At 37.6% G+C, this 13,240-nt stretch overlaps 1 protein-coding gene across 1 annotated transcript in view; it reads left to right on the top strand.

Annotated features, from left to right (window-relative positions):
- The window catches only part of LOC110028197, a 91,697-nt gene that overhangs the window by 17,942 nt on the left and 60,515 nt on the right, over positions 1-13,240 (top strand). Inside the window, exons 7-9 of the mRNA XM_020729945.1 lie at positions 10,777-10,913; positions 11,133-11,227; positions 11,428-11,487. Coding sequence (XP_020585604.1) covers positions 10,777-10,913; positions 11,133-11,227; positions 11,428-11,487 — 292 coding nt within the window. The remainder of the gene's footprint in view (positions 1-10,776; positions 10,914-11,132; positions 11,228-11,427; positions 11,488-13,240) is intronic.

Below are 13,240 nucleotides of genomic sequence, written 5' to 3'. Positions count from 1 at the left end.
GTAGTCACTTCAAACTATCAAAGAGCTATCATCTAATTTTGATGCAGAGCAAACACAAATGAGAAAACTCCATATGCTTAAACAGTTGGAAGTTTGATGTACACGAGGATTTGTACCAGGCCAGATATTGCATATGCAGTGGGAGTAGTCAGTAGGTACATGGACAATCCAGACAGACATCATTGAGAAGCGGTAAAGTGGATTCTCAGGTATTTGAGAGGAATAGTCAAAAGGACACTTTGTTATGGAAATACAAGGATCAGTCTACAGAGATTTGTAGATTCAGATTCGATAGGAGATGTGAACAATAGGAGAAGTACAACAGGATATATATTCACATTGGGGAGCACAACGGTGAGTTTGGTTTTCAGTTACAGAAGATAGATGCATTTTCTACTACGGAGGTCGAATATGTTGCTATTACTGTTGCTAGGAAGGAGATGATTTGGCTATAGAGTTTCATGACCGAATTGGGCGAGGAATAGGAGATTGGAAAACTCTATAGCGAGAGTATGAGTGCGATTTATTTTGTTAAGAACGCTGCTTTTCATGCCAGGATGAAACACATCCAAGTCATGTATCATTTCATTCGATCTCTTCTAAAAGATGAACTGTTATTTTTGGAAAAGATATATACAGTTGAAAATTTTGCAGATATGTTGATGAAGGCAGTGACTGTTGAGAAATTGAAGCTGTGCTTGCTTCAGTTGAGTTTCATGAAGATTGAGATCGGGGATGAGCCGCACCACGGTACCTTAATATGAAGGCACTTAAGGTGGAGGTGCTAGTACAAAGGATTGGACTTGGTGCTATCAGTCTCTAAGTGGGAGATTGTTAGTTATGGAGTCTGATTCTAACACCCATGAGCAGCAAGCAGGCTCGCTTCCTCATAGTGAGTGCACCAGACTCCAAGGCGTCGGGCTATCGATGCTTAAGCGCCATTGAGTGTTCCCAAACAGAGAAGGTGGAAGAAGTCCCGCGTTCAAAGTCGGCGCCTGCTTTCAGAGAACTGGGCACCCAGACGCCCAAATCTGGGTGCTTGGTGCCCGGAGTAGTTTTCACGATAACTGCTATTTATGTCATGATTTTGGGCAGCATATGTGCGGGCTTGGAGTGTGACTTTTCTTGTTATTTCATCAACAAAATTTTGGTGAAGGTAGGAAGTGTTGGTGGGACTCTGGTGTTTTTTGACGTGCATTTCTAGGTCAGATCAGTAGGAAGAGTGTGGAGTGTTGCATTGCAAGTTTCTTCCTTTGTAAAACTCATTAAAATTCATAGTGAAATTTGTGGTGGTGTGGCTCTGTGATTTTTTCTTGTTCTCGGGGTTTTTCACGTAAAATTTGTGTTCTTTTCGATTGTTTTTTTATTGTGCTTTTAGTTTAAATATATTGTTCCGATTTTCTCGAATTCTATGATCATATTCCGCTGACATTGAGAATTGTTTGGAGGATTCTCAATCGCAATAAATGAATATGAGCACTTTTTGGTTACCATCAGATTTGTTGATTTCCTTGATAAGTTTTTCTAAGTTGTTGAATTTCGAGATATTGAAACCCCATCGTCACAATTTGCGTTTAACTTCCTCGGAACCTTACATCTCGTAATGATGTGGTCCACATCTTCTTGGTCATTACATTCCCACGGGCAGAGCGTGGCATCAGTATGACCTCTTTTGTGAAGCCAATAATTCATTGGTATAGCACAAGAATGATCTGCTACAGGAAAATGCATTCTCGAGGGTGAAATTTCTAAGTCCGAGAAAAAGATTGATTCTTTCCCACATTTCCTACTTCCCTTCGTAACAAAAGAGCAATCACCTGTACCGTCGTAACAATCCTTATAGCTTGGGGGGAAGATAACCGCAGACTCCACCAGAGGGTTACCCATCATGTTTGGAAAGGAGGCTTTGTCTGGTTCAACCAAAGAAGAAGGGAGCACCATCAGAGCAGGGAGATCTGTCGGCATTCAACTCCTGTGAGGTCTTTGATACGCAGACGAAACAAAGTTGGAGAATCTGTCGGGCAGGGCGCAACATCGAAACAGAAAATGAGCTGCAACAAAATCTGTGACAGACGCCGACACCTCCTACTGCCGGAGAAGACAGACACAGACCACACATTCGACGCAGACACTGATGCGAATGTTCGAACCAGACGTCGCATGTTTGTGAGAAGCAGAAAGATGCGAACCGCAGTCGACTTCGAAGTAGACAACTCGAGCCGACAACGGAGAAGACACAACGACGAGAAGACGTAGCTAGGATCTGATGCGAAATGCCGTAACAGTTGCTAGGGTTCGCCATTAGTCGAAACCCAGCAGAGCCGATTGCGGGAGAAGATGACGTCATTATATTTTAGAAAAAGCCCAAGGGCTAATATATTAAAGCGGAAAAGGTACAGAAAGGTTATATGGGAGGGTCTTAAAGAAAACCCAACGCACACAATACAACGCACACAAATCTCAAATAAAGCAAAGATACATAAAGATAAAAAACAAAAAAACCACTAAAGGGCGCAAAAGTGCTAGGGACGTCCCACTTTAGTCCTATCTCTGCCTCTAGTTCTCGGAAGTGAGCTGACTAACAAATTAATAAGGTGAGTGCCATTGCCCGAAGCAACTAAAGTATCATCCATTAGATTTCTGAGCTCAAGTAGGTCTTCATTCTTCTTCTCCTCTTGGATGTATAGACATGTCATTTCTCATTCGATGATTGACTCATCTGATTAATAGATTGTTACAAAGTTGGCCGGACAGGTGTAGGCTGTTGCACATCATGATCCCCATGAGCCTGATTAACATTAACAGCTTGCTTGACCTGATGAAGCGGTAGTGAAACAGTAGAAGTATTTCCACCTGTAATATTGGTGATATGTTCTAGGGCAGGTAAGGTCTGAAGAATCTCCCTCTCCCCCACGATAGGAGGTTTTAAAGACGGGGGAGCTACATCATTGTGTGGGGACTGAATGGTTGTCATATTGTCTGCGAGAATTGTGACGTCTTCAAGGGTATCCTTTTGGTGATCAATAGTGTCAAGAACTTGAAGCTGATCAAGAGGAGATGAATTCACTTCCTCTGGCGGAGCACTGCGTTTTTGTGGTCTGAGGTGGCGATGTAAATGGTGACATTGAGAACTAGAGTGGCCGAACATACGACAGTTCGAACAATACGAAGGAAAAGGCTCAATCACTATCTTTTGCAAAACTATGGTGCAGTGTGCCCAACCAAATTTTCTCAGAAGCAGATGAAGTGATGTCTCTTTCAACAAGTACTTTTGACTTCAGATGGACGAGAAAGATTAAAAGTAGAAAAGTCAGTTTTGAGTGGCTTATCATAAGCTGAGGCAATAAATTACAATACTTATTGAGTAAAATAATAGAATTTCAGACTAGACACATCCACTTTAACTGTCCCTTTGCATTAGCTATTTGGAAAAGGCTGGGTGAGCACTTTCACATCTTTATTCCTCATGCTTAGGGGGATTTGGATGAGTGTTGCTCATCCTGGAATATCTGGTATCTAGTTAACAATTCATCAGCATTATGTGAAAATTAATTCAAATGGAAGCTTCGAGGGGAATTTGGCCGGTTTTGGGGGGATATTTCGGGAGTCCCAGGGAAAATGTTTGTTTTTCTTTGCTTCCCCATGTGTGGTTGATTGTTCATTGGAGGTTGAATTATGTGTTGTGATGTTAGCAGCCAAATTGACTGCTTTGCTAACTGGTATTTGCTGCAAGTGGAAGTTGACTCAGATGATTTACTGGACTATCTTAAAGGCAGGAAGGCAGCAACATGGAATCTTGCAGTGCGCTTAAGTAAGATTACTAAGCCTATTGCTAATTTTAACATAATGTGGAGTTTTGTGTTTAGGGAAGGGAACAAGCCCGCTCATTGGTTGGCTAGAGAGGGTGCAATGGCTACTGAAGCAACTGTGGGGAGGCCTCCTAGAGAACTTCAGAGATTGGTTTATAGAGACAACATGGATAAAAATCCTTTCATTATGCAATTCCTTTTGGTTTTTTTTGGATATTAGGTCATTGGTGGAGTGAGTTGTAATTTGTTGGAGGTGGAACCTTAGGTTTTCTAGTTGTTTTTTGGGTTGTAGAAGGATCTACCTCCAATTTTTGTAAATTTTACCTGATATCAGTAAAATTCCCTACAAGGTTCTCAAAAAAAAAAAAGAATATATATATATATATATATGTATGTATAAAATACACACACAGACATATATATATATATATATACATAGCGTTTGCGTCGGCGTCTTGTGTTTTCGTCGCAGATTCGTCGCCTGCATCGCGCGTCTGTGACTCGTTTTTTACGCTGCGCCTACTTGCTTCTCTATATGCGCCCGACATTTACGTTTTTTGTTTTGACGACGCTGCTTTCTTCTGTTGCGTCTGCGCTCGACAATTTCTCTCCCTGCCCGACACTCTTCCTCTGTGTTCAGGCAGGTGAACACCGACAGTTCTCATGGCGCTTCCTTCTTTTTTAGTTGAGTCTGACAAAGCTCTTTTGCCCACGTGGTGGGTATCCCTCAGATGAAGTTCATAGTGTTTTTCTCGTCAAGCTATAAAGATTGTCGTGATGGTACATATAATTGCCCTTTTGCTAAGAAGGTTAATAGGAAAAGTGGGAAAACAACAATTTTTTTCTCTGACTCAGAAATTTCAACCCTGAAAGACAAATTCAAGTTTGCTCTTATTAAAAAATTTCAGTGGGGGCACCTACCTATGGAAGTTATCAGAATAAGTGTTAATGATCTTAAACTTGTAGACAAGTGGAAAGTGAGACTCATTGATAAGAGACATGTATTGATTCAACTAACCGTGGCTGAAGACTATACCCGGATTTTCTCCAAGAAATATTTTAATATTGTAGACAATTCAATGAAGTTACTCAAGTGGTCTCCTGATTTTGACCCAAATCATGAAACTCCCACTGTGTCGGTATGGTTTAGTCTTCCTGATCTCAAGCTGCACTTTTTTCATTGTCAGGTTCTCTAATCTATTGGGGTCATCATTGGGGACTGTGAAGCTATATCTACCCATTTTCAATCTAAGCAGAACTTCTGTGACCAGAATACTTGTGGAAAGAGATATTACTTTACCTGATGTTACTGAAGTTTAGCTGGGACAACTCGTAATAGATATTGACAACAAATCATCATGGAACACAGATTTCCATATTGTACCCACTGTAAGATGTTTGAGCATATCCTTGATAAATGCCACAAGCTCTACCCTAATTTGAAATCCATGGTTCAAGTGAATAAAAAAGGGTCTAACCCCACTGCTCTGGACATTTTAGTTCCACCTAGGGAGGATACTACTAGCAGGAGGTGGCTGTTGCCCTTGTGGACCCTCCTAATGATACTGCTGCTATTATTACTGAGATTGATGTGATGTTGTTACCTTCAAACCTCATAGAAAACAATTACCTACAAAGGATAGTGTTCAGACTGATAATTAAGAGAATCTCACAGCTCCTCTTCTTCAGGAAGTATCCGGTGTAGAGGCAACTCATACTTCACATCTACCAGAACCTATTGTGGGTGGGTACTACGGTTGTTAATCCTTCTGCTACAACTCTACCACCTCATCAGATTGATTCTTCGGATGAAGAATGACAGATTTACACTTCCAGGAGGAAGAAGAAGAATGAAGATCTACTTGAGCTTTTAAGTCTTATGAATGATACTTTGGTTATTTCGGGTAATGATACACAGCTTAACAACTTGTTAGTGGATCCCTTCTGAGAACTAGAGCCAGAGGCAGGACCAGATTGGGATGACCCTCGCTTTTTTCAGCCCCTAGTGGTTTTGGTTTTTTTATTTTTATAAAAGATACAAATAGGTTGTATGGATGAGCCTAAAAATAAGCACCAAACCCACACGATACAACACAAAAAAGTCAAAAAATGTACATATAAAAATAAAAAAAACCTAAAACCACTAGGGCGCTGAAAAAAGTGAGGGTCATCCTAATCTGATCCTGCCTCCGGCTCTAGTTCTCGGAAGGGATTCAACTAACAAGTTGGCAAGACGCGTACCATTACCTGAAAGTAACCAAAGTATCATCCATAAGTCTCTATCATCCATAAGTTCATCCATAAGTCTCCTGAGCTCAAGTAGATCTCCATTTTTCTTCTTCCTCCTGGAAGTGTGAACCTGCCATTCCTCATCCGAAGAATCAGTCTGATGAGGTGTTATAGCTGTAGCAGAAGGATTACCAACTGTAGTACCCAAAATAGGCTCTGGTAGATGTGAAGCATGAGTTGCCTCTACACCGGATACTTCATGAAGAAGGGGAGCCGCAAGGTTCTCGTGATTATCAGTCTGAACACTATCCTTTGTCGGTAATAGTCCTTTAGTATTGTTTTCTATGGGGTTTGAAGGTGCCAACATCACATCAATCTTAGTAACAGTATCAACAGTATCATGGGGGGGGGGGTCCATAGGGGGCAACAATCACCTTTTGTCTGGTAGCATCCACCTCAGGTGGAACTAAAATGTCCAGAGCAGTGGGGTTAGATCTTTCTTTATTCACTTGAACATTGGATTTCAAATTAGGGCAGAGCTTGTGGCATTTATCAAGGATATGCCTAAATATCCTACAGTGGGTACAATATGGAAGTCTGTGTTCCATGACGATTTGTTGTCAATATTCATTATGAATTATGAGTTGTGCCCAACCGCCCAACCAGACTTCAGTAATATAAGGTAAAGTAATATCCCTTTCCACAAGTATTCTGGCTATAGAAGACCTGGTTAGATTGAAAGTGAGTAGATCTAGCTTCATAAGGTTCCTAAGGATAGCCCCAATAGAGTAGAGAACCTGATGATGAAAAAAATGCAGTTTGAGACCAGATAGACTAAACTATACCGGTACAGTGAAAGTTTTATGTTTTGGGTCAAAATAAGGAGACCACTCGAGTAACTTCATTGATTTGCTTGTGATATTAAGATATTTCTTGGATAATCCGAGCGTAGTCTTTAGCCACGGTTAACTGAATCAACACTTCTCTCATGAAGAGTCTCACTTTCCACTTGTCCACAAGTTTGAGATCGTCAAAACTCTTTCTGATAACTTCCATAGATGGGTGCCCCCACTGAAATTTTTCAATAAGAGCAAACTTGAATTTGTCCGTTAGGGTGAAAATTTTTGAGTCAGAGAAGAAGATTGTTGTTTTCCCACTATTCCTGTTTCCCTTCTTAACAAAAAGTTATTCACCTGTACCATCGCGACAATTTTTATAGCTTGAGTGGAAGACCACTATGGACTCCATTTGAGAGTTACCTACCACGTGGGCAAATGAGGCTTTGTCCGGTTCAACCAAAGAAGAAGGAAGCGCCATGAGAGTAAGGAGAGCTGTCGGCGTTCACCTGCAGCGAGGTTCCTGAACGAAGAGGAAGAGTGTCGGCGGGGAGAGAAGTTGTCGGGCGCAGACGCAAAAGAAAAGGAAGCAGCGTCGAAACAAAAGAAAACTTAACTGTCGGGCGCAGACGCAGAAGCACACGCAGTATCGAAACCAAGTCGCGGACGCGCGACGCAGGCGTGAAAAACGAATCTGCGACGAAAACACGAGACGCCGACGCCTACTTAGATGTTAGCCGACTGAGCGAGAGTCAACGAAATGAGTTGTGAGCCGCTCTCCTTCGAGCGATAGAATCAAATGCGACCGAAATCGCCATCAGAAACCCTAGTAGAGCTCTCGACCGCAACCGACAATATATATATATATATAATTAAACGATTTTAAAGGTCTGAACAGCATAATCGCCGAGTGGAACCAAAACCTAGTCGCCCATCGGAGGCCAGGAGGAGGTAATCCTAATGAAGTTGGCAAAGGATAACGAGAAATCACATTCCAAAGATGGTGAAGGTGGCCAGCTTATTCGGAATGGTATTTGGGGCTTTTGGATGGCTCTTCACCAAGACGAGAAGCAAGAGAGACTTGAAAAGGAATGGGAGTTTAGGAGGATGAAAGAAGAACTACTTGCTACAGAGAAGGATTCTTATACATAGTAATTTGTCTGGTTTGGGTGGTGTGCCCGGTCTTCTGTTTATTTTTGTCTTTTCATCAACTTATCATCATGGTGACCTTAAAAATGTCATTATATCGACTATCCTCAACGAACTTTGTACAAGTGCAATAAGCTTAATTATAACGGACATTAACTTTTGCTTATCTTCTTCTATTTTAGGCTGAACTATTTTATATGTACTTATATATATATATATGCCAATGTCTTTCTTATCAATTTTACACTCATCAGTCAAAACTTGGATTGAGAACTCTGGTTTCACAGAAATAGTATGGGCATAGCTGCAAACACCAAACCCCAGCCTCCCAAAAGGAAAAAAAAAAAAAAAAAAAAAAAAAAAAAAAACTTGCAGGAAATAAGCTGCTAGGCATGAGGTAACTTGGACTTGCCTCTGCTTCTTGTTCTAGGAGCGGAGACAACTAACAAATTGTTAAGTGTTGTTCCATTACCCGAAGTTACTAGAGTATCATCCATTAAGTTCCCAAGCTGGGGTGTGCCTCCATTCTTCTTTTTCTTTCTAGATGTGTATACCTGCCATTCCTCATCCGAGGACTGACTCATCTGATCGGTGTGGTCAACAGATTGTTGAGCATGTAAGAGAGAATGAGCCCCCAACTCCTGATTAGTAGTAACAACATTCTGATTCTGAAGAGGTGGTAAGCATGTCTCTTCTACACCTGATGCATCCTGGGGATGTAGAGCTTCAATACTATCCTGATTATTGGACCTAAGTAAACTATCTGCCAATATATCAGTCGGAAGAACAAAGACAGTATTATCTCCGGTAGTGGGAGGGGGAGTTGACATCGTGTCAACCAGTGTTTCAATAGTCTATGAAATGCACTCAGAAGAGGAAGAGGGACATATATGAGGTGGGGCAGATCCAGAAGCGTTTTTACTTGAAAGTTTTAAATTCGGATGCAACTTATAACATTGAGAAAGATAATGTCCAAATATACGGCAGTGGGTACATATATATATATATATATATATATATGTATATATATAAGTTTATTATTTAAACATTAAACTTAAGTGAACTTCATTCAGATAATCAAGTAATGCAGGGTTTTAATTTTAAATGTATAAATTCATAATATTAAATATTGATTTTGATTAAAATAATTAGGCTTAAAGGTTAAAGTATTAAAATCTTAATTTAAAATAGTGCAATAATTGATAATTAAATTAAAACACAAGTGATAATTGAATGATTTATCTTTTATAGTTGATAAGTTGATAGAATTAATACAAGAGCAAGCTGATCGTCCATCGTCAAGGTGAGTACTCATTCTTTTGCTATAATAATATTTTATTTTTTTCTTGACCAAATGCATTTATTGTTGTTATAGTACCGCATATACATGATTTATGATTCTATTAAATCTTGTTCATATTGTAAGAATGACCTGTGTGCTTAGCTTTGCTTAAATTATCATTAAATTTTGTACAAGAATATTGACTGGTATGCAAATGAGAATGAAATATTTATCATTAAAAAATAATATTTTTATAGTATGTTTGTATTTATATGCTTGACTATGATGAAACCACTTTTTTATAATACTAGCGGAGGAACATTAAGATACCCATGTATTTATATAGAAAAATATATTGATATTGAAGTAATTTAAGTGATTCAATTTTTAAATGGTGTTCCTGTAATGATTGTACATATATAAAATGATGTCGGTATGTCATTGATATAGTAAAATTGATTGATAGTATCTCAAATGTTAATATTAATTAAATAAAAATTTAACTGACATGCATTTTCCTTATTTATTATTGTATTGTCGTAGCTTAGGAATATGAGTATTTACTGGCTTGTTTAACTCACAGTTGTTTTAAATTAGTTTTTCAGACTTAAATAATTGATTAAAAGATGAGCAATAAAAGAAATATATTTATAGAAGACGCGTACAACTTGTAATGAGATAAATTTAAATATACTGCTTTAATTTAATCTGATTAGTGACTATTTCATTTATTAAATAGTAACTGAATATAGAAATTTAATTCCCATCATCAGACCGTCTTGGTTAACTCCGTGCTGCGTCGTGACAGTCATCTTCTTCTTTCGAACTTCCAAAATAACAAAAGGAGGGTGGACTGTTGGATGATTCATTTATTGATTTTATGAAGTTCCGTTTTCAAACTAAATGTTTGTTTTATTCTATTTGATGTTTGAAATGTATCATTTCAAATATTAAAGTTTTTATTTTTTGTTTTAACTTAATCTCCATGCTTTTTTTGATGCTGTTTGCTTCCATAAGAACATGTGGACTAATTAATTGATTTTGTGCAGTGCATTATAGATCTGATTATCTCTGCTGTACTGAATCATCGAGTCGTTATTATTTTAAAACTACTAATTTCCTGCTAAACCTAGAAGGATGAGCCATCTGGTACAGTTTTGTACACTAACATGTTTTTATTTTAATCCTTATAATTTTGACCTTTTTTATTCTATTTGAAATAATTAAAGTCCTGCCTGCAGCTAAACAGAAATTTGCACTATTATTTTATGGTGATACTTATTGAAACAACCCTCACACTAGATACTTCTCCAGGATAATTTTGTTAGCTAATATATTTGTTGATCAATAGAGCCTCAGGCTATTGACATAAGCTTTTCTTCCTAAAGATTTTTTTTTTCAAATGATGACATCATTATGTTTTTGATAGTAAACATAAATTTTTATGATTAATATATTTCCATTCTATTAGGGCTGAAGATGACTATCAATTCCCAGGTGAGAGTTCTAGGCATGATGCTTGGAAATTTTCAAGCTTAAGTGGTCCATTGCTGCATCCAGATCGTGCTTCTGGTAATAGTTTATCTGCTCCAGCTCTCTCTTTTAGAGGTGAAAGACTTTCATTTTAGTTTCTTAATAAATTTGTCAGTATTTGTTCTGCTAAGAGATTTTCCTTTTACTTACAATACAAAGGACGCTTGCATAGGAATACTGGATGAATAGTTGGTTGGACTTGAGCTTGGTTTAGTCTTGAGATTTTTTTTTTTTTTTGGATTTTATAATCAATTTTGGATTATAATCTTTTTGCACTGTCTTTGATTTTTGTAGGATACGGTGATTCTCGGGAGGATAAGTTGAGGTCGAATTTGGTTCAAATAAAAGGAAGATTTTCTGTTTCATCTGAAACTGTTGATGATGTAAAGGTCATACCTGATTGTTTGAATTAGTTCTTATTTAATGAAAAACATTTTTTGCGTGCACCTGTTTATTTTATAATGACCTTTTTTCATTATTTCATTGTCGGAAAAATTATTTTTCTTACATTCTATGCTAAGCATAACTTTAATTGTTTCAAATTTAGTAGTCTATTTCCTTTTTTATCTTATATAAAATGTTTCCTCAGGAGTCGCGGCTTAGAAGATCTGCCAGTACTTCTGATTGCGTATTTAATCCAAAGCCAGTGGTATGCTGTACTTTAAATTTTTTTACTATCATACTCATGTACTCCTGCTACCATACTCCCCGTTCAATGCACAAATATATTTATTCATTAAACAACATCATGGTCAGTTATTCTATTTAATCCTGAGGAAACTGGCGATGCATAAATATTGTTGCGGCTTTATCCCTATCTTGATGTAAAGAAGATTTGCTGTTACAAAATTATTTGTTATTATCACGGATGAAATTGACATTGTGCTTACACATGTAAAGTAATATTTTGATATGCATCATATTTATTATTTCATTTTCATTATACAGTAATGCAATGAATATATCTTTCAATCATTCAGAACACTTGGCCCATTAAAATGACTCCTGCTTAGACAATACCTACCTACCTATTAAGGTGAAAAATCTTAGCTATCTTTATTCAAACTGATGTTCTTTCTACTCAGGAAGAACTGAAAGAGTAATATCCAAAATTTTGCTTGCTGCTAGAGCTTGTCATAAATCGTTAAGTGCTTAATAGTCTTACACTTGCCTTGGCTCAGGAGATTCAAATAAAAACAGAAGTAATTAAGGAGGGAAATTATTATTAATATTATTTACTTATTTTATTTTTTTGTTAACATCAACCTCTGGGGAGTAATTACATTGCCTGATCAATTGGTGAAATGCTGTTAGAAAGGATCTACGTGGAGTTAACCTTCTCCAAGTAGTTGGAGGAACTTTAGTACAAGTTTTAATTCAGGCATTCAGAATAAAGATGACGTTTTTGAGGGAACTTATGAGGTTGATTATAAGTGTAGCGAAGTTGAGCAATAGGAGGGTTATCAATGTCTCTGAGCCATGTTGGCATAAGTGATAGTGTCTTCAAATAAGTTTGGCACACACTAATTTGAATGAGGCAAATCTTATTGTTGGCCAGAGTCAGGCCCTTGTCAATGAGTGTAATCAATTTTGCTAGTAGATGGAATAACTGAATTTTTTTTAAAACATTATAATAAATAAATAAAATAAAATAAAATAAAATAAAATAAAATAAAATAAATAATTCACATACATGCCGACAGATAATGAAGATGCACCCCCCACAAGAATCTTATCACATGACTCTCAAAACAGACAAGTGATCGGGTGAGAGAGCCGAGAGATCGAGAGGGAAATATCTCGTGCTCGTAGAAGGAAGTGGAGCGGCTTGGCACGGTGCTCATGAAGGAAGAGAAGGAAGGAGAGGGAAGAGGAGGTACTGAGGGCTTACTTCGATCGAATCACAATCGAAGAGGAGAAAGCTACGGTTTCGTTTGCTGGTGCCTTGTGAAGGTATCCCTTCAGGAAAATCAGTGACCAAAGGAGGAGGAAGGAGCTAACGATTAGATACTAAGGAGGTTGGTGGAATAATAATGTCGGATGTTCATGAAGATGCAAATGCTATGTGGGATGAAGTAATATACACTATTAAACAAGTAGCAAAAAATGTATTTAGGGAATAAAAAAAAATTATAAATGGAAAAAGTTTTTGTAAATAAAAATGGTAGAATAATAACGTGCAAGAAAAGATAAAATATAAGAAAGTATGTTATAAAAATTTATTTAATTGTAAAAGCTTAGAGAACTGGAAAAAATATTAAACGACTCACAGGAAGTTTAAAAGAACTATTTGTGACGCTAAAAAGTTTGTTTTTAGTGATCTTTATGATAGATTAGTTACTAAGGAGGATGAAAATTATACGTATAAACTAGCCAAACAAAGAAAAAAGAAAAGTAAAGAT

Source organism: Phalaenopsis equestris, unplaced genomic scaffold, assembly GCF_001263595.1.
Source record: "Phalaenopsis equestris unplaced genomic scaffold, ASM126359v1 Scaffold000504, whole genome shotgun sequence".
In the NCBI taxonomy this organism is placed as follows: Eukaryota; Viridiplantae; Streptophyta; class Magnoliopsida; order Asparagales; family Orchidaceae; genus Phalaenopsis; species Phalaenopsis equestris.
Note: the sequence above shows the minus strand (reverse complement) of the source record. Positions and strands in the feature narration are given on the sequence as shown.